At 38.7% G+C, this 22,537-nt stretch overlaps 2 protein-coding genes across 4 annotated transcripts in view; one reads left to right on the forward strand and one right to left on the reverse strand.

Annotated features, from left to right (window-relative positions):
* Nucleotides 1-2,000: 2,000 nt before the first annotated feature.
* Nucleotides 2,001-16,680, reverse strand: tm6sf2b (transmembrane 6 superfamily member 2b). 3 transcript variants are annotated; one of them, XM_058072776.2, is made up of 11 exons: nucleotides 16,381-16,680; nucleotides 12,171-12,305; nucleotides 10,543-10,646; nucleotides 7,368-7,465; nucleotides 7,143-7,246; nucleotides 6,781-6,863; nucleotides 6,481-6,605; nucleotides 4,895-4,996; nucleotides 4,732-4,824; nucleotides 2,397-2,516; nucleotides 2,001-2,300 (listed from the first exon to the last, which is right to left on the reverse strand). In XM_058072776.2, exons 2-11 carry the CDS (start codon nucleotides 12,248-12,250, stop codon nucleotides 2,064-2,066), a joined length of 1,146 nt encoding a protein of 381 aa, XP_057928759.2. In that variant the 5' UTR covers nucleotides 12,251-12,305; nucleotides 16,381-16,680; the 3' UTR covers nucleotides 2,001-2,063. The 3 variants fall into 3 exon arrangements, with proteins under 3 accessions (XP_057928759.2, XP_078646183.1, XP_078646182.1); XM_078790057.1 differs by lacking the exon at nucleotides 16,381-16,680 and adding an exon at nucleotides 12,448-12,537; XM_078790056.1 differs by lacking the exon at nucleotides 16,381-16,680 and having other exon boundaries at nucleotides 12,171-12,421.
* The window catches only part of sbno2b (strawberry notch homolog 2b), a 48,078-nt gene continuing 41,962 nt past the window's right edge, over nucleotides 16,422-22,537 (forward strand). Inside the window, exon 1 of the mRNA XM_058072773.2 lies at nucleotides 16,422-16,595. The gene's annotated coding sequence lies outside the window, so the exon portion shown is untranslated. The remainder of the gene's footprint in view (nucleotides 16,596-22,537) is intronic.

The following is a 22,537-nucleotide window of genomic DNA, read 5'->3' on the forward strand; positions in this document are numbered from 1 at the left end:
TGTTAATATGGATAATTACAAATTTGCAAAGAAAATATTTTATTTATATTGAATAATGAAGACAAATGAAGACACAAATATTTCTCCATAAATACGTGCACCTGTGAAAAAAAAATATGTGAGTGGTGTATTGGAAACACTTGCTGTAAGCCGTAATAAATATAAAATATCGGTGTAACAATATAACTTTGTTGCATTATTTAGTTAAGAGATTATTATTTGGACAAGTAGGAACCCAAAAAGCAGGAGGTCATTACTAACAGTTTGACTCCCGGTGTCATGAAAGAAAATTCTATAACCATCACACAGGAACTTAACACACAACAGATAGATAATAAATACACAGGGCAACTACTATGAGTGGAGGATAATAAGCTACAACTATGTTAACCCTAAAAATGTAAATTTAACAACTATTTACAAAACTAGTACCGCAAGGCATGCTGGGAGCCAACATCCCTCTTGTGGCTGGGAAGTTACTTTACAGTACCTGTCCTCACTTTTTTTTAAATAAGCAGATTCTAGGCCTGGTGGTGCCATCAAATAGATGAAAAGGAGACCTTATATTTATTATGTACTGTAAATACCCACAACACAAAAAGACAGTTTCTATTTTATTCATTCACTTGCGGTGAAAATATATATTAATACTGTTTTCCACTTCCACTACTTATAGTTCTGTTTGGACTCATGTGGATATGTCAATGTGGGCTGCCTCCCATGCAGGCAGAAGGTTGAAATTAATTACGTATCACACAGTACACAAACAACTATTAAAAATAAACCGAAATGTTAAAGATGAAACCAGCCATTTCCATCTTGCTGTGGTTATTAAGAAATTTCTCCATCGCAGTTTTTGCCATTTTTCAAAGTCGTTTTTTTTTTTTTTTTAACCATTGCAACCTTTAAAGCTAATTTGGACTCTCCTTCCTCTTCATCAGGCTTCCTGTGTTTCCTTTCTCCATCCAACCAGTCAGCTCCCTTCCAGCAAGGACTCACCACAACCTGTGCCATCTCATTAGTTTGAAAGTCCAGGATGCTTTCCCGCCAATACAATGTTCTAGTAGTTTTTTGTTTGTTTTGTTTTTTTAAAACGTCACTCTGAGGCAATATTACTGTTGTGTGGTGGTCATAATGTTCATCATTTCTTTAGCTTGCTTCCACCTGTGAACACATGCGCCATATTTTTCTCTCTGCTTGCTGGTCAATTGAGCATGGTTTTCCTCCACAAATCCTATGTCGCACACTTAATTTTTTTTTCTTTTTGAAGGTGATGATGAAATCATTAAGCAAGCCACCCACGCAAAGAGTTTGCAGATGAGAGTAAATGTAGAGGTAGGATGAAATGTGTGTTGCACACAATGTTGAATGGAAAAGGCTCATTTTGTTCAAACATACTGGCTGGAAATCGGAATGCTTTTCCAAGTGTATTATTGAGTATGGAAATCTCTTGAATGGGCTTTATCCTTCTTTGAAAGAGCAGGAAATATATACAGTATTTACTCACTGCATTGTGCATATTCATATTGCTTTTAGATTGTTTACGAATATGTCTCAAAATCTGTCTTTGCTGTCTCAAAATTAAGGCACAAATTTAACTCCATAGACATGCACTTGCGGTAACACGGCTCGTTAGGGCTGACTGTTTTAACACATTGACCAGCCTCTCTCTCCTCAATCACCATCGCTCACCACGGCAAGACAATCAAACAACCAAATAGAGTTGTAGTTTGCTCATAGAGCTGATGCCACAACCCAAAGATCCCCAAAAGGAGTGATGCCCACAGTGGATGACACCAGGGATCTTGGGCTCAAACAGGTTGGTGAACACTGACTTACAGTATCTAGTTAGTTAGCTGGACGTGAAGGCAAAAGTTGTTTTTTTTTAATGTATGTTATATGTTATATTCTCTTTCAGAATAAAGTGACGCTTCACCCATTTTTATGAAAGTCAAACCATTCAAGAATCAGGTAAAAGTGCATACTTGGTAGTTCTCAGAATAAAATGCTTTTTATTTTCAATTCAAGTCACCACATATTTTTCTTGGAACATCTGGCCAGTGTTATTTGTTTTTGTACTTGGTATCTTTCTCCTCACTATTTGGCAGACCGGTTTGCCCAGGGAAAGGCGCTATCTTCAGGAAGAAATAGGGGTTACTGCGAACACGCAAGGCCACCAGGAGTGGAGTGACGGTGTACAGCAAGTTGGCTGCCAGAACATGGCAGAAGACATCGTTTGGAATACGAAATGGAGCCTTGGTGTGAGGATGGAGGGATCCCCCGATGTGAGCCCACTGGCACTGCAGACAACAAAAAGGTCAGAGTTTGATTCATGTTATGTTTGGTGGATATTAGGTTTTAAAAGAACACAATGGGTCAATGCAAGAAGGTACTACCTGAATCATTGCGCCTGAAAATAAGATGGTCCAGTCGGACATCCATGTGCAGCCTGGCTTGAGGAGACCGTAAACAAATGCTCCCAACAGTGGTAGTCCATAGAAGAGCATGTGCAGCATCTATCAAATCAAAACATCAATAAAACATGTATATGATGCTACATATGAGAAAAAAAAATTCTGTAGAGTCTCTCTATGGCCGCAAAAGCAAATAGCCATCATGGTCTGTAATAAGTTCTGGGTCAAATAAACAGCAGCGGCTGTAGGCAACCTCCTAATTTAGTTTTTACCAACTCCACAAAATGGCAGTACAGTGAAACCTAGGTGAGTGTCACTCATTTGTTCCAAAAGGTCACTTGTCCGTTTTAACCAAAACGGACACCCATCCATACATTTTCTATGCTTATCCTCAGTAGGGTTGCGGGTATGCTGGAGCCTATCCCAGCTGTCTTTGGGCGAGAGGCGGGGTCCAACCTGGACTGGTCGCCAGCCAATCACAGGGCACATAGAGACAAACAACCATTCACACTCACATTCATACCTATGGACAATTGATATGACAAAATTTACGGGGGGGGGCAGACTATATATTTTACACGTAACAGTCCACCTGGTATTATTCTATCTGTAAAATTGTCATGCAATCTGCTATTATTATTTATTATTTTATATTTATATTTAAATATTTTAAAAATAATAAAATATTATAATAATTACAATAAAATTAAAATAATAATTATTATATTATGCAAAATATGCAAATATAACAATAATATTTTATATAATTAATATAATAATTAGCATTAATATAATAATTATAATAATCATAATAGTTCTAATAATTATTATAATAATCTAATAATCTAATAATAATCTAATAATAATAATAATTATTATTATTATTATTATTATTATTATTATTATTGTTAGGGTTAGGGTTAGGGTTAGGGTTAGGGTTTTTTCAGGAGCACTTTGTAAACAACAGACCATGTCAAAAAACGAAATTGATAAAACCATCAAAAGGTTGGCTCAGGCCATGATGCCAGGTTGTATGTTGAGTTTAAATGAAATACTTTGGAAAGATTGGGCGGGCCGTATTCAAACACTTGGTGGGCCGGATGTGGCCCCCGGGCCGTAGTTTGCCCACCCCTGTGCTAACCTCTCGGCCACCGTGCGACCGTCACAAAATTCCACAATAATAAAAATGCATTGTTTCAAAAAATGTATGTTTTTCCTTTTTAAAAGTACTGGTTCAGCCACAATTTAAACACACACATTTTCAAAAGAACTGATTTGGCACTGGTATTAAATAAATAACTGAAAACGTTACCCATCCCCAATTATCACTGCTTTCATAATGCCTCATCCTCTTCCCGGCTGTAATTAAAACATTTACAGGGTATGAGAAACTTAACACCTCAGTCCCAGCCTTACGGAATATCCTAACACACATCTCTGAAGCAGGGAAATTGCAAGGTCGCCACAAAAGGCTGAAATAGTCGTAATAGTCTTTTATAGATGGTGTGAAAGATCATTATTTGCATTTTCCTGTATTTTTTGCACTAATTTGACACTTCAGCTTAGATCATTACCAAGAATTCTGTCTTCTTCATCTTCAAATATTTGCCTCATAAAGCCATTTTTCCGCTTCATAAAGTCGTCAAATGATTCAACTTACTGGAGAGTTTCTTTTCATTCTCGACCTGAGTTTGAGATGAATGGAAGCGTGTTCAGCCAGAAAGCCAATCATAAATGCCCTTCAGTACTTTGTTAGGGAAGTCTTTTTTTTGTGCTGCTGCGGTAATCTATCACACTTTGAATAAGGAGGTGAGCCGGTGTATATTAGCTTTATGCAACCAGTCACACTTTAGTGTCTTGCAGTTGCTTGTGGAGTGTGTTCATATGCAGCACACATTTCCACCCACTGTGACGCTGACGAGGGGGTTAGTATGTGTGAAGGATTAGCTTATCAAGTTCTCAGCATGTGATGGGCCCCATCTGATCAATGAGTGTGTGGACTGCTGCGGTGACAATGTCTTTGGATAACCTATTGACAAGGCTTTGTGTACACAAGTGCGTGGGGTCACTGCATGGGGAAAAAAAAATAAAAGCATAAATAATGGCTTATCCATCTGGAACAAACCAAAGGAAAGACACAGTCTATGCACACATGCAACAACCCTCATTCGTCATCGCTGCAAGGATAAAAGTGGCTCTTTAATCAGTGTAGTGGAGGAGATAAGGGCACTCTTGTAGAAGTACATTACTGGGTTTATTATGACTTCAAAGAAACAATAACACTCTCTCAGTGGAACGCATAGTAAATAGAACCCACCATCACCCTGGGGTAGCCCGCCGGATCCTTCAAGTAGGGCTCATAGTGCTTCACGTAGAAGGAACATGCTCCTACTGGGGAATCGAGGGCCACCTACAGTGAAAAAGGGAAAAGCAAACAATATTGGAGATACTGTATGTATTTAAACACAATGTTCTCTCACCAGGCCTCTGAGGATGGTGAAGGCCATGGCAGCCAGCAGGAGAAACACCAGGATCAGATCCAAGGGTCGCCAGATGAGCTTCATGCTCTGAGCGTGCTGAGCCTGCACGTGGAAGGACGCCAGAGTTAGAACACAGCATGCATGGGTAATGGTTCTTAGCGGTCATCACTTGGCAGAAGGTACAGTATGTGCTTTGTAGCAGAAAGACATATTGTTTTCAGCCTGGTTAGTTGTTGGTAGGGAAAAAAAAGTACACCGCTGACCTCCATGAACCCTTAGTGCAGGGGTGGGCAAATGTTTTGACTCGGGGGCCGCATTGATTTAACAAAATTGACGGGGGGCCAGACTATATATTTTACACATAACAGTCCACCTGGTATTATTGTATCTTTAAAAGTGTCATGCACTCTGCTATTATTATTTATTATTTTATATTTATATTAAAATATTGTATTATTATTTATTATTTATTGACATTTATTATTTGCGTGTGTCCCTTTTTCAGGAGCACTTTGTAAACAACAGACCACATAACAAAACCAATAACAAAATTGATAAAAGGTTGGCTCAAGCCATGATGCCAGGTTGTATGTTGAGTTTAAATGAAATACTTTGGAAAGAATGGGCGGGCCGTTTTCAAACACTTGGCGGGCCGTATGTGGCCCCCGGGCCGTAGTTTGCCCACCCTTGCCTTAGTGGATGGTTGGCATATATGCATAGCAAAAATTCATTATATTATGATGCACATTGCAATAATGTGGATCAAGTAAAGATCTTCTATAACTACAAATAACATGTGGTAATATTCATTATACAGTAAATCCATACATTTTCTATGCCGCTTTACAGTACATACAGTATATATAATTTTGTACTTATTAGAATTGTACTTTATGGCCCAAGATCACTAAAAACACAAAAAGTGATCATTCCTCCTGCCGGTTATTAATACTAAACACCTTGTATGATAGAACTCGCAAGGAAGACTCAAAATAATAGCTCATGCACAAGTATGGGTGCGTAAGATACGCAAAATGTAATTAATGCAATCCTTCAGACAGCCACCTAATAATCATAAGCGTCATTTTACACCCAAAAGAAAAGGACAACTCAAAATAATCCACAAAGTCAAAACCCAAGGTGCAGCGGCTTATGCACAAACACAGGTGTGACATACTGTAAACATGTGCAATAACTCATGATATCATTCCTCCAGCCAGTTATCATGACAACCGCCATCTTGCACAATGGAAATTAACAAAAAAACACAACTAATCATCCAATTAATCATGGCCTGTTCGCTCACTCAAAAGACATATGTGACATATATTAATTATATGACATATTGTCATATAATTAATGTGCGTTCTTCCAGTGGGTCAGTCATGATGATGGCTACATTGTACAATTGAAAGGACTCAAAATAATCCACAAAGTCTAAGCCTACGCTCTGCTTGTCCATGCACAACAACATTCATCAACAACATAATCATATAAATGTGACTTTGCCACAATAGAAATTAACAGTAAAAAGCACACAAACAGTTTAATCCATACAAATATGGGCATCATTGTGTCAGACTTACATTATATCCACCGATCAGTGGTCTGTCCTTGGGCCGAGTAAACAGTTTGAGCCCTCCCCATACAGGCATCAACAGGAAGAGGAAGTTGAGCCAGAAGGCTGGACGGATCTCCGAGCCATATTTCCCTGCCAGGTGAGGTTATAACACAGATAGAGACCGATATGCCATTCAGCCTTGAGTTTGATCTTGTGATAGAACGGACGCTTTAAGCCAGGTGTGCATGTAATGTTGATGCTTTGTGACAGTGCAGATGGTAAAAGACTGTCATTTAGGGACTGCTGAATGCTAGCTGACAATCACCTGCCACAATACCGGTGATGAAGACACTCATGTTGGCGCACAGGGAGCCAGCCCAGAACAGGCCCAGTGTGCGGTACCCTTTGCTAGGAGAAAACACAGAAGACAGGTAACGCCGCTTACAAGGTATTTTAGGCACAATCTGTGATATTTTTTATATATGAATAAAGCTTGTGGGGCACCAACCTACTATGAATGTATATCACTGTAAAGGCGTAAAATGGATATGCAAACGATGTTAATGATTCCATATTATCAGTATGTTTACACTCTTAGTTTCATGTTTCATTACACTTGATATGAAACCACAAAGGCATGTTTTATATACTGTTTATGTACTATTTATGTACAAATTTGACACCCACCTCTCCGTTATCTTGCTGATCATTATGAGGTACATGATAAAATGAGCAATTCCGTCCCAGTAACACATCATGATGGCGTAGGCCGTGCCCAGGTAAGGCTCACCCTGAAACACAGGAGTGTGCAAATTCTCAAACAAATTCATTGATCATATTAGTATAATGTATATTTGTATTTGCCAATTATCATCCAATACTACTATATCCAGTACACACTGGAAAACCTACTGTCTCACGATAGAACTCCATGAAGCCTGATATGAAGCCATCATACTCCAAGGCACTGGTCAGGTCAATGACACAAGTAAAGCAAAATTCTGCAAAAACTGCAAAGCATACATAGGAAGATTGAGAACATTTCCTTTCATTTATGTGAAAAAAAACTGTAAAAAATAAAAAGAGTTTTAGCAAGCATTCTAATACACAAGTTGATGAATATAGAATTAAAACTTCTACACCTAGTACATTGCAGTTTTATTCACAATTGATGTAGCACTCATTAAAAATACGAGCATTTGAAACTGTATAGTTTTTTGACATATGTACTCGGACATCCTAAAAGCCTCTCCAAATTTTACAGGCACTGTTAATAACGCTAAAAATGTACATTAGGTGTCTCTGACACACCCTCCTCTGTAAATCGCTCAGTAGTGCCACCTGGATGAGAAAAATCCCCTGTCCCTGTTTATCATTCCAGGCCACACTAAAAAATCAAGGACTCATGTCCAAAAACGCCAAGGAGACAGGTATTGTGGTTTGAAGTGGCAATTTAGGGGAATTTCACCAATTTCCTAGGTTGCTCCAAATGTTACTTCTCCTGGACTATTTGCTCAATCGTTGCTAAATTTCACCTATGTTCTGTACGTATACTAGCCAGGTAGGAAATGCTACACTGCGAAGCATTTGAGTTTTTGTCATTGCATGTGGCCGTGGCATGGTAGCAACATTTTCCTTACCAAAAAAGAAGAAATTCTAATAACTTAGCTCCACAAGATCCAATCTGTGTGGAATGAAATTCTAGCCCTGAAGATACTCATATTCCACAAATCTTCCTCAAATTTCACAGTGCCGGGTACTGTTGACAGAACATGTCTAAATATTACAGGTGTTACATTAAAATACATAAAAAATGCCTTTTGAATGTCATTGTAGAGACTATAGATACATTGCAAGTGTGTCAATAAGCTATGTTGGTGCATCAGCCTGCTCTCACAAAAGCAATTAGACCTGTTGTGAGTCGAAATGTGAGCTGTGAAAGGGGTGTGCTTCTGCCACAGCTAGTCATCATCCCGGAGCAGCTAATGATTTATACAAAGGTGTTCATTATAAATTAAGCCTTGAATATAGTGAGACGGGCTGCAGGCGTATTTGCATCTGGTCTATGGTAAACAGTCTATTCTAAAGAACTCACCTCAGATGAAAGCCAAACAAGTGCAATGACACACAAATAAGTTTTTTATGATTTCCTTATTGGTGATCTTTTCCCTCCAGAATTAATGCCAATACTTCATTTTAACCTAAGAACTGTGACACCTACCTACGTCACGTGTACCTACGTCACAAAAGCAATTTTCAGAAGTGTCACAGCATGACAAATGGGTTGCACTGTACTACTTTAGAATATGTTACACAAAACTGTGCGCAACTCCTGAAAGAGCGAGAAACTAATCAGGAATGACTGATAATTGATTAACTATTAAGCACTGTCCTAAAAACCTATCAACAGACAACTACTGTAAATGCCAGATAATGGTGCAGGATTTTTTGTGTTAAATCTTAAACAGCCTTGAGCTTGCTCCATATATAAATAGCAATGCTGTTGGGTGCATTGTTCCCTCTCAAGCCAGCTGGTCGAGGCAGATGGACGCCCCACCCTGAGGTTTGATTAGTTTTTTTTTTCTTAGATGGAACTTTTCACTTGTCTCTGTTGCCAAAGTGCTAACTTAAATGATATCTTTGTAAGAAAAGAACCTGAAGACACATTTTCTGGTATGTAAAGAGCCGTACAGTTACCATAAAAAAAAAATTGTAACTTGCAAGGCCAAAAACATATTGTTGCTCGGGTGTACGAACATCCTTCTAATCCTTGTCACAAACCAGTTTATCTCTGGCATCAGACAGGTAAGATAAGGGGATTATGTGTGAGACTATGTGAGACCGGGGCTCAGCTTTTCCTCTATTAATGGGACAAGACACAGACATTGCTTGTGGGCACATACTACCATGTTGCGCCTTGCCGCTGTAGGCAAGCTGTCGGAAATTAGACTCACTATACAATAATTCCCCATGAAATGGCAGTAATTTTACTTTATTTTAGTTTCTTCTATAACAGTTTTTACACTTGTATGGTATGCAACGACGTGTGGTCAGGGGAGGCAGGTGAGGTGAGCCTCATGAAGAAAAGTACAAAAAATAACATAAAATAAATATGGATATTTGTCAATTGAACCGTATTATAAATGTATGTTTTATTTAGTTGCAGGGCCAGCCAAAATATACCCAAAAAAGTGTGACTCCAGAAAGTACATATTTTAGTTTTGTTATACAAAACAGTTAACTTCTTTTTATAGTTGAACGACAGTTAAGAATGTTGACCATCTTTGGCTCCACATCCTAAGACCATCATGTATCATCAAAGGGTGGGTAGTTTTACTGTATTTTAATTTTATTATACAACAGTTAACTTATTTTTATATTTTAATGACAGTTAAGAATCTTGACCAACTTTAGCTCCACTTCCTAAGACCATCATGTATCATCAAAGGGTGGGTAGTTTTACTGTATTTTAGTTTTATTATACAACAGTTAACATATTTTTATATTTCAACGACCATCGTGTATGATCAAAGGGTGAGGAGTTTTACTGTATTTTAGTTTTATTATACAACAGTGGTTATAACTTCATCAGAATTTGTATGACACTTTCAATGGTTAAAATCTTACTGAAAACTAGAGGTTTTATGATATGACAACAACTGAACTCTGAAATGGATTCTTTTTTCATTGTTTCCAGTTGGAAACATTGATTGTAAACATGAACAAAATATGAACCTTAGAGGTGCCACTGCAGATACACCTTTTGTTTCAGTGTGTGGGTGGTGAGGTTCCTGAGTCGGCAGAGCGTTTGAGTCGGTTGTGTCACAGAACATTCCAGCTAATCTGCTGGAGCCGACAATGATAAGCAGCTTTCAGCATATCAGGTGAAATCACACAGAATGCAATTAGTTGTTTTCACTCCGTCACACAAAGTTGCGAAAGTTGGAAATCCCTTTTACTTATTTGCAGCTGGGCTCAAAATAATCACACGGACCATATAATTAACCTCTGTAGGCTGTGAGAAACTGCCACATACTGCATGATGTGCAAATACATTGCAATGACAATCTAAATGTATTGAAATTACCAAAGAATAGGGTGTCTTTGGGTCTGTTTCCACGAGTGATGATGAGGTAGAGCAGGAAGACGAATACCAGCACAGCAATGCCAATCACCAGGATCACCAGTGGCCTGTAGAAATAACACATCATTTATACAAATTTGCAGATGTTGCACAGTTTTTAAATACCGATCTCTATTTGATTTCTGCTTAACACTAATTGTCTTTCCCGTTATGGAAGCTGTGCCAGGCTACCCTGCCAGCGCTATAGTGGCGGGAGGCAGAGAGGGTGTCAAACATAGGAGAACATAGATAAATGGAACCGGGGTGGAGGCAACATTTTTAGTCAGAGAGACTTAACTAACGTTTCATTATATAACCACTGTATCATCATACGGGCATCTGATTCACAGAGAGGTGACCCTTGTCTCACAAATACACCGCACCATCTCTACCTATTCTGTAATATTTATCCTTTGATGCCGGCAACACGCTGGCCAGTATGTCCGCTTGTAGCACACTTTGAGGCGAAATCAATCAACTGCAAGAGGGAGTGGGAGGAAGCCAAGTGAGCTAAGGCCAAATGCACCAGTGCATGTGTACAATAGGAAAATACTAATGTCCTCAAGGTATCTTCAAGCATACAACAACATCGCTGCACCCATGTGAAAACTCCCAAGAAAGGAAAATAAATGCACAGAAAGGTTTATGAAGCTGTTTGTTTGAAAAGTGGGCATATTTCGTGTCAAGAGGCTTTCACTCATTCTTGGCTGCAGTCTGTATTGATTGCTAATGTCCACAACCAAAAAAAGACCTTGTTTGAGCGTGTGTTTAACCTCTGACTTTGTCTATTTATTTAAGTCTTGTTGTATACTGCATGCACATGCATTGACATTCCAAATATATTAGTACAGTGTCTAAAGTTCATGGCAATATCTTGTACATTTACACATCACATATGGTCAAGTGACTGGCTTTAAATCGAAAAGGAATATGTAACACAATTCTATGTATCTGAGATCAACTAAAACAATGTGATCGTCCAACATCAGCCGTGACTGGTCTTTTGGGTTGGTTTTACAGAGTAGGCAGTGCCCTCTAGTGGAGGTCAAAACACACTGTCACAAAGGAATATATTTTTAAACCATTGCATGATCCCCAGATCACACAAATACATCATATTGTATAGTTCATGATTTCGTAATGCTGGTTGACTTCTAAGCTGATCTAATTCCAATAGGAGTTTCTCATAGGAAATAATAGTTGTTATATATCGTTTTCACATTTCATAAATAGCAGCCTCTCCCCAATAATAATAATAATAATAATATTATATATACCGAGTAGTCAGACTCTTCCCTATGTTGCATGTTTCATTGCCTATTCTATGATTATCACCACACTTTTCCTTCCAAATACAAAGCAGAACAGCGTTTATAATAACGATAATTTATGACATCAATCATTTAGGGGTCTCATAACAACTTGTATGATGTGACACATTTTTTCCACTGCACCTTTTTGGGGCATTCAACATTGATGGTTCCACTGCAAATGTAACTTAACCATTGTTCTGTAAGCAACCTTAGCAGTGTTTATTCAATAATAAAACCACAGACTGAACAGGCTGGAAATCAATGGAGGTCATGACTTACTCTTGGAGTGTAGGAATGGTGTTCATGGCATAGAGAATGCCGAGGGCAGAAAAAGAAAATAAAAAGACGAACGTCTCCATCGCTTCAGTTCAAAAAGCCGTGTAGCCCTGATTCCCAGCAGTACAACCCACAGCACTGAGGAAAAACACAGTGAAATGTCGATAAAACAGCAACAAGAAGAAAATAACTGATTCAACAATGGCAATCATTTGTACATGTATAAGTAGAAGAAATACAATGGAAAATGCCAAATGAGTCAAACAAAGAAAGCTTGTACCGTGTGGCTGCTCTTGGAAGGGATTAATTAAACCTCAGCAGGCCTGAGGCAGGATTGGCCTTTACTGGGAATGTAGTGTCAGAAAGACAAAGAGGCTTTGGGCAGAAATGTTATGCAATTTTCATCTGGTCAGACATTTGCATTAGTCGTATCAGCGAGCGAGCAGACCTGCTATCCAGTTTCTAAAGTGATAGAGTGGAACCTCTAAAAGTGGTATGCACTTCAAAAATCAAAAGACAGAACTTGCCTCACGTCCGCAAATCTTGTGAGCATCTCGGGCAGGGGTGTCAAACTCAAACGCACAGGGGGCTAAAACTCTGAGCCTACTTTAGCTTGTGGACCGAACTGGACAATACATCCCACCCACGTGGCCTTTTTTTACATTGGAGAGGCGGAAATGTGCATTTTTTCCCAGCTTGAAATGACAACTTTCAGTCTACAGATCGACAACTATGGTTGTTTTGGCGTAGTTGTTCATTTCAATAAAGTGATTGCTGCTCAACCATCTCTTCATCATTCTCTCAATGCAAATCTACGGTATTTAATATCAACACAAAAACATCGCAATCAGTGACATGTCTAACCCAGAAGAGTTTGCATCTGTGGAATGGGCGGATTACGCAGTTTTGACTTTTGAGAATCTGGCCTCCGTATTAAGAATGGTTGTTAATTTCATGCTATGTACAATATTGTTTCCAGTTTTTAACAGATCTAAAAAATAAGGTACCACTGAACTAAATAAAACTACAATAAAGTAAAACTACAGACTCTTCAATAATCAATGACTAACACAAAATGTCTAAAACAAAACCAGGTCTTCCCTATCACCTGACTGTGTGGCCAATATGCTCAGGATGTGGCCCTGTTTTGTCTTAATTCAGCAGTTAATTTACTTTTAGACCTGATGATAAAATGCTGTTTAAAACATTGCCTGGCATTAAATGTTTTTACATGAATTTATTATCTGTACAGACAATATTTTAAGTGTGTATTTTATGTACAATATGCTGACATCACAACAACAAAAAAATAACCATAACCTGTTATATAGGTCGAACCAGACACGTGCTAATTCTCGTAACCACTAGATGGCAGCAAAGCAAACCTCATAACAAACAGTGGATTTGCTGGGTGTCAAAGGTGCTGTACACTGAGTGGCCTTCAATTGCACTTTTATTGACTTCTGGAATAATACCAGCCCAATTAAAACATTCAAAGCAGAATCTATTATTTGGGAACAGTTAACTGTGTTATTCCACTGAACCAACATTTATACAATGCTGCTGATTATGTCAGAGAAGAGCTAACATGCAAATCATTTTTATCAAGTAATCATTTTTAATCAGCGAACAAAGGGTCTGACTGCAAACAATGACGACAACAGACAAACACGCATAATGTGTTGTTGTGGGTATGCTTCCCACCAGCCTCCTTTCTTGGGGAGAAGGGAGGGGGGGCTACCAGGAAAGCAGCGCATGTTTGTGTGCGCGCGCGTGTGTGTGTGTGTGTGTGCGAATGTGTGTCATTGCTGGAAACAACTGGACCTCTTCCAGCACTGTTCAATAATGTGGGCTAGACCAATGGATGTCAAAATGGGACCTGGAAGAAGAGTAAATCTTTATTTAGGATCTTGATCATTTCTAAATTCAATATCTAAATTGTATTTTCACTGGCATTTATCGTGTCATATTTTTCTTCTATTGTCCTTTTTGATGTCATTTGTGTTGTCAAGATTGATTATAATAGTCTTTACAGGAAAACTGAACTTTTGTTTTTATTTTACCCATCACCCACAATCCTGATGTCAGCCATAAACACACGTCTCTCTCTTTTCCGTGCCTTCTCAAAATATAAATATGGAGAAAAAGAGACATCTCATTATGTCGTACGTACTTATACGTCGTACTTATACCACCCACAAAAACCGCCATTAAAACCTCCAACAAGGTTTTATGGTTTTATATATTTGCAGTGACCATGTAGTAACAGCTACATTCATGATAACATGTAATACTTTTCAGTATTTTGGTCCTTTTAAGCACTACTGGAATATCCCTCCTGAGTGCATTGATTTTACAAAGCAACATAAACATGCATGCCTACACCTAACGTTAACTTTGGAACTGCATAACAAATCAATTGTGCAGCTAATCTTTGATATTTCCAAGACTAATCGTTTTCAAAGCCACACCCCCATCTGTGTGCATTTGTGTTTTGCAAAGATACCTACATCAAATTTCAAAATTAATTAACATTTAAAGGTTTAAAATCCTCAAAATGATAGGATGTTTACTAGTTTTGAGGAAGTCTGAAGTGATGTATGAAAAAGAAAAAGTAGTAAATCTGGGATAGGCTCCCGCTCACTTGTGACACTAATGATGACAATTGGTATAGAAAATGGATGGATGTATGTTCTTTGTATTTAGTGTTTCTTTTGAACAATGTTGCCTGAACATGGTATACAAATAGTAAACTGGGCCACAAAAGCAGTCTATACCACTTCGTCATTAGGGTGGCGGGTATGCTGGAGCTTATCCCAGCTGACTTGGGGTGAGAGGCGGGGTACACCCTGGACTGGTCACCAGCCAATCACAGGGCACATATAGACAAACAACCATTCACACTCACATTCATACCTATGGACAATTTGGAGTGGAAAATTAACCTCGCATGTTTTTGGAATGTGGGAGGAAACTGGAGTACCTGGAGGAAATCCCTGCATGCATGGGAGAAATCCACACAGAGATGTCCTATCTAACCCAAAAATTCCCAATCTCCTGACTATATGGACAATATGCTAACCACTCGGCCACTTTGCGGCCAATATAATAATTAACAATTACGATTATTAGACACCTTGAGACTTTTAGTAATCTAGGGGTAATATTGGACTCAGATCTGAACTTTACCAGCCACATTAAATCAATATCATCGTCAGCTTTATGTCATAGTGTCTAAGCCAGATTTAGAGAGACTAATCCATGTCTTTGTCTACAGCAGGCTAGACTACTGTAACGGCCTTCTCGCCGGGCTCTCTAAACGAGCTGTAAAACAGCTGCAGTACATCCAGAATGCTGCTGCTCGAGATCTGACTAGAACCAGGAAATATGACCATATTATTCCAGTACTCCGGCGCACTGTGGCTGAATGGTTAGCATGTAGGCCATACTTTCAGGAGATAGGGAAGACCTGGGTTCGATTTTGCATGTTCTCCCTGTGCGTGCATTGGTTTTCTCCAGGTAATCCACTTTCCTCCCACATTCCAAAAACATGCTAGGTTAATTGGTGACTCCAAATTGTCCGTAGGTATGAATGTGAGTGTGAATGGTTGTTTGTCTATATGTGCCCTGTGATTGGCTGGCGACCAATCCAGACAGTCCCCCATCTTTCTCGCCCACAGAGAGCTGGGATAGGCTCCAGCATACCTGAGACCCTAGTGAGGATAAGCAGCATAGAAAATGGATGGATAGATAATACTCAGGTCTCTGCACCAGCATCCTGTCGTTCTCAGAATAGACTATGAAACAGTTCTGCTTGTGTACAAGTCTTTCTCTGATGTGTTACAGCCACATGACCCATCTCAGGCTCAGGGAGTGGTCTCCTGTTGATTTAGTCAGCACTAAACACGAACACGGTGAGGCTGCGTTTCAGCCAAAAAGTCTGTCAGAAGATGTGCGACAATCCTCAACTTTGACAATGTTCAAATCCGGGTTGAAAACGCCTCTATTTAACTATGAATATGACAGCTTAAATTATTTTTTCTATAGTCTTCGATTTTAATTCATTTTAATATATTTGTTTTATGATTTTAGAATTATTTTGTTTTTAAAGGAACCCTTATTTTCTGTAAAACACTTTTAACAATTACGTTATGTACGATTTGTGATCTATAAATAAACTGCTTTGCCTATTATTATTTTTACTTTATTTTACCTTTTCCCCCTCTTGGTTGTTCTAGTTGAGCTCGTGACGACAGCAGCGGAAATATTCATTCAAAATGGCACCTTCTCAATCAGGAAGTAGGAAAACAACTAGCAGGGAATAAGTTGGATAAAATCCTGTATTTTCGTCGATTTGACGCGAGTTGAGGTTCGACATCTTCTGGTGTGTTCGGGGTTCGGACTGGGACAAAGCAAAGCCAAGAAAAGGTTAGTTAAATTGGTGAATGTTGTTGAAAATGCAGGCGACACATCGGCGCTTTGCCTTGTATCAAGATGCGTCCTGGGTAGCCTCTCCTAGGAGCGCATGTTATCTACATCGAGCTATGCCGGTGGTATCTGTTTGGGCCTGGTTTTAAGCGATTAATTTATTTTGTGGGGCTTCGGGTGTTTAAAATAGATGTATCAATTACCTTGTCAGTATTGTTGTTATTAGTATCAGAAAATATTTACATTATTATCGCTACAAACCAGTAAGCTAACATCCGTGTAATAAGCTAGCTCCATTTACAACGTAGTAACATTCACATATACCACTGATAAACAAAACAAGTTAAGTACTACATTAATGATACCTTTTTGTCCACCAATTTACACTCACATGACTGTGGAGACTACGTTACTATTCCATACTATTCCTTTACTATGCTAAATCCCACAGTATACACATACCAAACGAACATACCCAAAACTGCTACAAGCTGTGCTAACCCAGCTAGCATATTTAATTATCACCAGAACGACAAGTATTCTTAATTTTCGAAGGCGTAGATCTACATTTAACCACTCATGGAGTGAAAATTCAAGACTCATTGATTGATCAAGTAGTCTGGCCGCAAAACGTGGAGTAAATGTGTCGTTTTTTGTCGTGCGGCGGCTACCAGGAGTGACACTGTAATGTATAGCTTACGCTGCCTTCCTTTGTGCGGTGTGTAAACAGATGTGGCTCACTTCTCAAACGTGGCTTATTTTTATTTGACGACACAAATGTTGGTGTGAAAACACCAACATTCTTGTTTAAACGGTACTGTATTTTATGTAAATACCTTTAATCTGCCCTGCTGTGCCTTTAAGAGCACAAGGGGATGAGAAAAATGAAAATTCTTGTTGCATAAACGCTCCCAAAGCTCTCGTGTTTTCCATCAAGTTAACATTCGTGCAAGCTCTGCGGGATGTTTCCAGGAGTTACTCATGAAGTCATGTACCTCCTTACATGCCTATGTGTAGTGAATTGAGAAGGTTAGTTACGCATATTGTAAGTGCTTGCTGCATTTTACTGATATAATTTTTTGGGGGTCAAGTGCTGTTTAACCCCAGTGACTTGGTCAGTGACCTTTGTGCCATTTCTTGTCACATCCCTTTTGTAGCAACATCTGTCTGGCTCCTGAAACCATACTCTACAGATATACTGTCTGATCTACCAATTATTTCCTTAGCAGTGCACCACCTGACTAAGTTGATATTGTGCTCATGGTACAGCACAATCTGTTGGTGAATGCTGACCAACTTCCAATTTGAACATTTTTTCCACAGGAAATTGTAGGGGGAAAAGAATAATTGGTTCCCTGGTCAAACTGTGACCATAACGGCTCTATTGACTGTACTGGCATGTTTAACTGTCGTACAGTGCAAAAATAATTTAACCACTGTTATATTAAAACACTTGATTTATTTAATTGTCAAACAAGGAGGCTGTTGTCACTTTTTAACAATAGTTGGTGTAAAAGTAAGTTGGCCACTACTGTAATGTATGCACAATAACTGTAAACAATAATCTGGAAAAATTAGGACACACCTTAGTGGTAGCGCCTCTAGCTCTGAGCACACACAAGGGTAAAAAAAAAAAGTCAAAACATGCACCCCTACTGGCTTGCCTGTGCTGTTAATATTCTGACAAATACACTACACGGTGTCATTGAAATTGATCAAAGACCCAATTGTAACTTGAGGGTGTATGCCACAAAATTTGGTACACAATTGAAAAACGTAGCCACCATCAACCAAAACATCTTTGCAGGAGCATGGACAGGCCTTAGCGACTTGTCTATAAGTCACTGACCATTTGTGTAATTATTGTAAAATTGAGGATATCAGTATTACATGTGTACGACCATGTGTTCCAAACTAGTCAGTAGAGGACACCACAAATGTCAATTAGAATGTAAACATTTAGAATGTGACTCAAGTGGAAACAAACAGATTAAATGTATTAGAGCCTAGGCTTCCACTTCAGCACCTAAGAATCACAATCGTAACCAAAAACAATTAAAAAATAGAACCTGTCTCTATTAAGAATAAATGAGTGTATTTGAGGTGTGCATGCAAGTTGCTCCTATTCCCCTTCTTCATCGTCACTACTTTTCAATCAGTTTGTCTGTGTTCATTTGCTCACACTGTTCATTCTGTTTAAAATATTTCCACACTGGGGCTGTGGCATTTGCTTTAGAAACCATCACTTGTGTGCCTTCATTCATATTCAAGTTAGCTCACAACACAAACATGTGCTAACGCTAATCTGGTGGATTTCTCTGTGTATCAATTCACTAACAGTCCCCCTGCCACCAACTGCGATCAAGAGGCTAAATGGCTGAGAGCAGGATTCCCTTTTACAGTTATTTCCAACAGAAAATCAACACACCCATAAATTTGCAGAGTGACCCCTCTTGTCATCCAGCATGTGTGGTAAGTAGTGAGGAGAGATAGGAAAACAAACATACACTCACATGTAATTTATCGTGGTGGGCAAACTGATTGACTTAGTTTTTATTTGTCATTTGAGTAATCAGTTTATTGAATATTGTGACAGGCATATTTATGTTGTTTAAAAAAGACTATTCAACATAAATAATGTTTTTTTCAATAAAATTTCAATAAAGATATTTCAAAATAACACATTTTAAAGCTGTAATTATTATTGTGTTATGTTTTTACTCACATTTGAAAAACCTCTGTCTTGTCGTAATCCTTGGTACAAATTATATTTAGTAAAGGAAGAGGATTGAGAGGAAATGTGTCTTTGTTTTCACTTTTTTATACAATCCCTGATAAGATGAACCATAGCTCAGTTTCGGCCCATCCATCCGTGCCCGCCTGCTGTTGCCGGCTGTGATTCAGCCTTTATTCTCCAACCTCACTCCCTCCCTCGTCAATTGTTACCAGTGATAAATCTCATTTATGGCCTTTGAGCTGGTTAGAAGGGAAGAGAAACAAATGTAGAGAGGGTTAAATGGATGTTGAGAAATCCCATTGGCTGCAGACACCTCTTCCTGTTTTCCTGGAAACTCATAAGTTAGTATGTCATGGATTTTTTTTGGTTTTTTTTTTTTTTGGTTAGTGTAGTGTAAAATAATGGACAGTTGTTGATGGATAAGGAGCTGCAATGTTTTGGGAAACAAACTGGTCTTTTGTGATTACCCATGTACTGACTGTGTGGTGTCCAGACTTGAGGCTTTGTGGATATCTCCTTTTGCCACATGAGTTCTTCAGCAGCCAGAGGATATTTCGGACTGGTGTCCGCCATGTATTATCATAGGGTTCTTGGGAAAACATGTCAAAATCCTTCTGGGAAAAGAAAGCAATGACTCATTCAAGGAAGGAAACGCTGGATTAATATTACAGCCATGTTGGTGGATGAGTGTTTGTTCCATTGCCTACGTTTTCAATTGGGGTTGACATGTGGTGTATCAGAGGAGCGAAAAACATGAAATTATTTGTACGACTTACTAGAACTTGAGCTTAAAATAGCAAGGTGTACTATATTACACTTTACAGACTTGTTACTGGAGATTTGACCCCAATTGACCCCTCAATTTCATCATCACGAGAGGTTACTGAACCCTTGTTCTGCCATGCCATGTACTGAATTTAATATTGCATTTGCATACTTATATAATGGAGGCTGACTTAAGCAAGTGTGGACTGTCTAATCTGCCCTTTCAGGGGAAAGAGATTCCAATTGAATGCTTACAAGTATTAAATTGCACAAAGCATGTATTTCATTTCGATTGGTAATTCCCCTCATGGAGGACTGCACTTTATACAATTACCATGTTTGTAATGGTAGAATTTTTAATACAGTTGTAATATAGAATCTCATTAGATGTAGTGTGCAAGTGTAATTATCTGAGCATATACAGTGCCTATGCATTGTCAGGAATGATCACGATTGAGCATACCTCAGTAGCACAGGCAGACATCTGTCTCTGCCACTTATGGTGATGTCTTACCCTGGAGAGTTTCACCCCATCCCCCTACTCCTGTGTATTTTGACACAGAATTACACAGAATGATGACATTATTGTTTGGTTATTAGTCTTTTCAATGTTGGTGGATTTTATGAAATTTAGACATTGACATATGATTCAACAAGATTAATATAGACAAATTAAGAAGCGGCAAGACAAAGCAGCCATCCTACCTTTTCAGGGATTCCTAAATTTGACAGTCTGGCAATGTCTTGAAACACAAAATTATCAAAAATATGTATCAAGGATGTACTATATAATCTATTGCAAAAAAAACAAAAGCATTTACTAGAATGAGAACAGCACCTACACTATGCACAATGTCCATTTAAGAAATAAAATGCTTGATTATCTAAATAATTAAAGCAATTGGTCCTTGTGAATTGTGGTTTTGAAATATCAGTGAAATAACTGGTAGACTGTAAGAAGCAGTTGTTTCTTTCTTTATTTTATTTATTATTGGTATTGGTCTTGGGGCTGCACAGTGGACGTGTGGTTCACGCACAGGCCTCACAGCTAGGAGACCTGAGTTCGATTACTGTGTGGGGTTTGCATGCTCTCTCTGTTTGTTTTCATGTTTTCTCCTGGTATTCCGGCTTCCTCCCACATTCTAAAAACATGCTAGGTTAATTGGTGACTCCAAATTGTCCATGGGTATGAGTGTGAATGGTTGTTTGTCTATATGTGCCCTGTCTGGCGACCAGTCCAGGGTGTACCCCGCCTCTCGCCTGAAGACAGCTGGGATAGGCTCCAGCATGCCTGCGACCCTTGCGAGGAAATGAAATGAATGAAAGAATGAATGGTATGTATTGAACTGAACTGGGACATGAAGTAGGAAAATGTGTCACTTGACATCCATCGTAGTTTATTTTACATTGTGAACAGGGGTGTCACAAGATCTTGTCAATTAAATTAGTAGATTGCCATAAATTGGCAGATATTTTTTTCATATTATTTTATTGTGATTTCTTAAAATTTCTTCTCGTTTTCACAGACCCAGCCTCGTGTATTGTACACCGTAGTTGGAACGTAAACCTAGACATGTCATGCATTCCATAGCAGAGAATATGACTCTGCTCTGCTGCACTATCGGAGTTACAAATGAGGTTCTGAGTAACCACAGCTGAGAGGTGGTGGGTAGAGACAAGTAAGGAATCCGCTGTCTACGGTCAGCAGCGGACCCAATGAAGATGTCAGGCTGGATAAGGGGCATTAGTGATCATAACTAAAACCACCGTGAAATGTTTTATGCCTTTGTCGCATGTGTTTTAAATAGATAGATAGATAGACTCCCTTTATTGTCATTGCACAAAAACACAGTAGTGAAATTGCCAACGAATTGTCCCATATAATAACAGACAAAAAAGAAGATAAGTAATAATAAATAATAGAATAAATAGATAGACTCTTGGTTGTGCCATTGTTGTTTTTGTAAAGGCTCTTCTGAAGATGAGAGTGCAAATTATCCATGGCTACAAGTGCTATATAGTGTATGACTTGTAAAATATAAATGCTTGTCCCTGCCAAATTGAATGAAATGAAACCATCAACACAATATATATTGTATCAAGGGGAGTGATAAAGAAATAGCCCAGTTAAGACTCAACATGGAGATGCACAAGAGCACTGGTTGCAGTCTGTTTGGACAGCTATCTAGCAGCAAAGAAAACAAAATAGCTTCTTATGTATAGAAAAAGAGACTGTGTTTGGTCTGATTGAAATGGAAATGCATCTTACTTGACACATTCCAGGCTAACCATATTTCCATAATGTTTGTCACACCTAATATTTTATAGCAATGCTCACATGACACTTATTGGTCAGTGAGTGAATGAATGCTTGCTTTTAGCTGTGATGAAATTACTCTAGAGGGAAAATGAAGGCCCACGCAGGCCAGGCTATCTCTGC

Source organism: Doryrhamphus excisus, linkage group LG4 (assembly GCF_037039965.1).
Source record: "Doryrhamphus excisus strain RoL-2023G ecotype Guam linkage group LG4, RoL_Dexc_Guam_v1.1, whole genome shotgun sequence".
Lineage (NCBI taxonomy): Eukaryota > Metazoa > Chordata > Actinopteri > Syngnathiformes > Syngnathidae > Doryrhamphus > Doryrhamphus excisus.

Excerpts from the sequence above, each read along its gene's own strand:
- tm6sf2b (XM_058072776.2), bottom strand. The coding sequence starts at position 12,250 with ATGGAGACGTTCGTCTTTTTATTTTCTTTTTCTGCCCTCGGCATTCTC. Across the intron at positions 7,247-7,367 it reads TGGAGTTCTATCGTGAGACA|GGTGAGCCTTACCTGGGCAC; the intron begins GTAGGTTTTCCA and ends CCTGTGTTTCAG. Across the intron at positions 4,825-4,894 it reads TCACCATCCTCAGAGGCCTG|GTGGCCCTCGATTCCCCAGT; the intron begins GTGAGAGAACAT and ends TTTTCACTGTAG.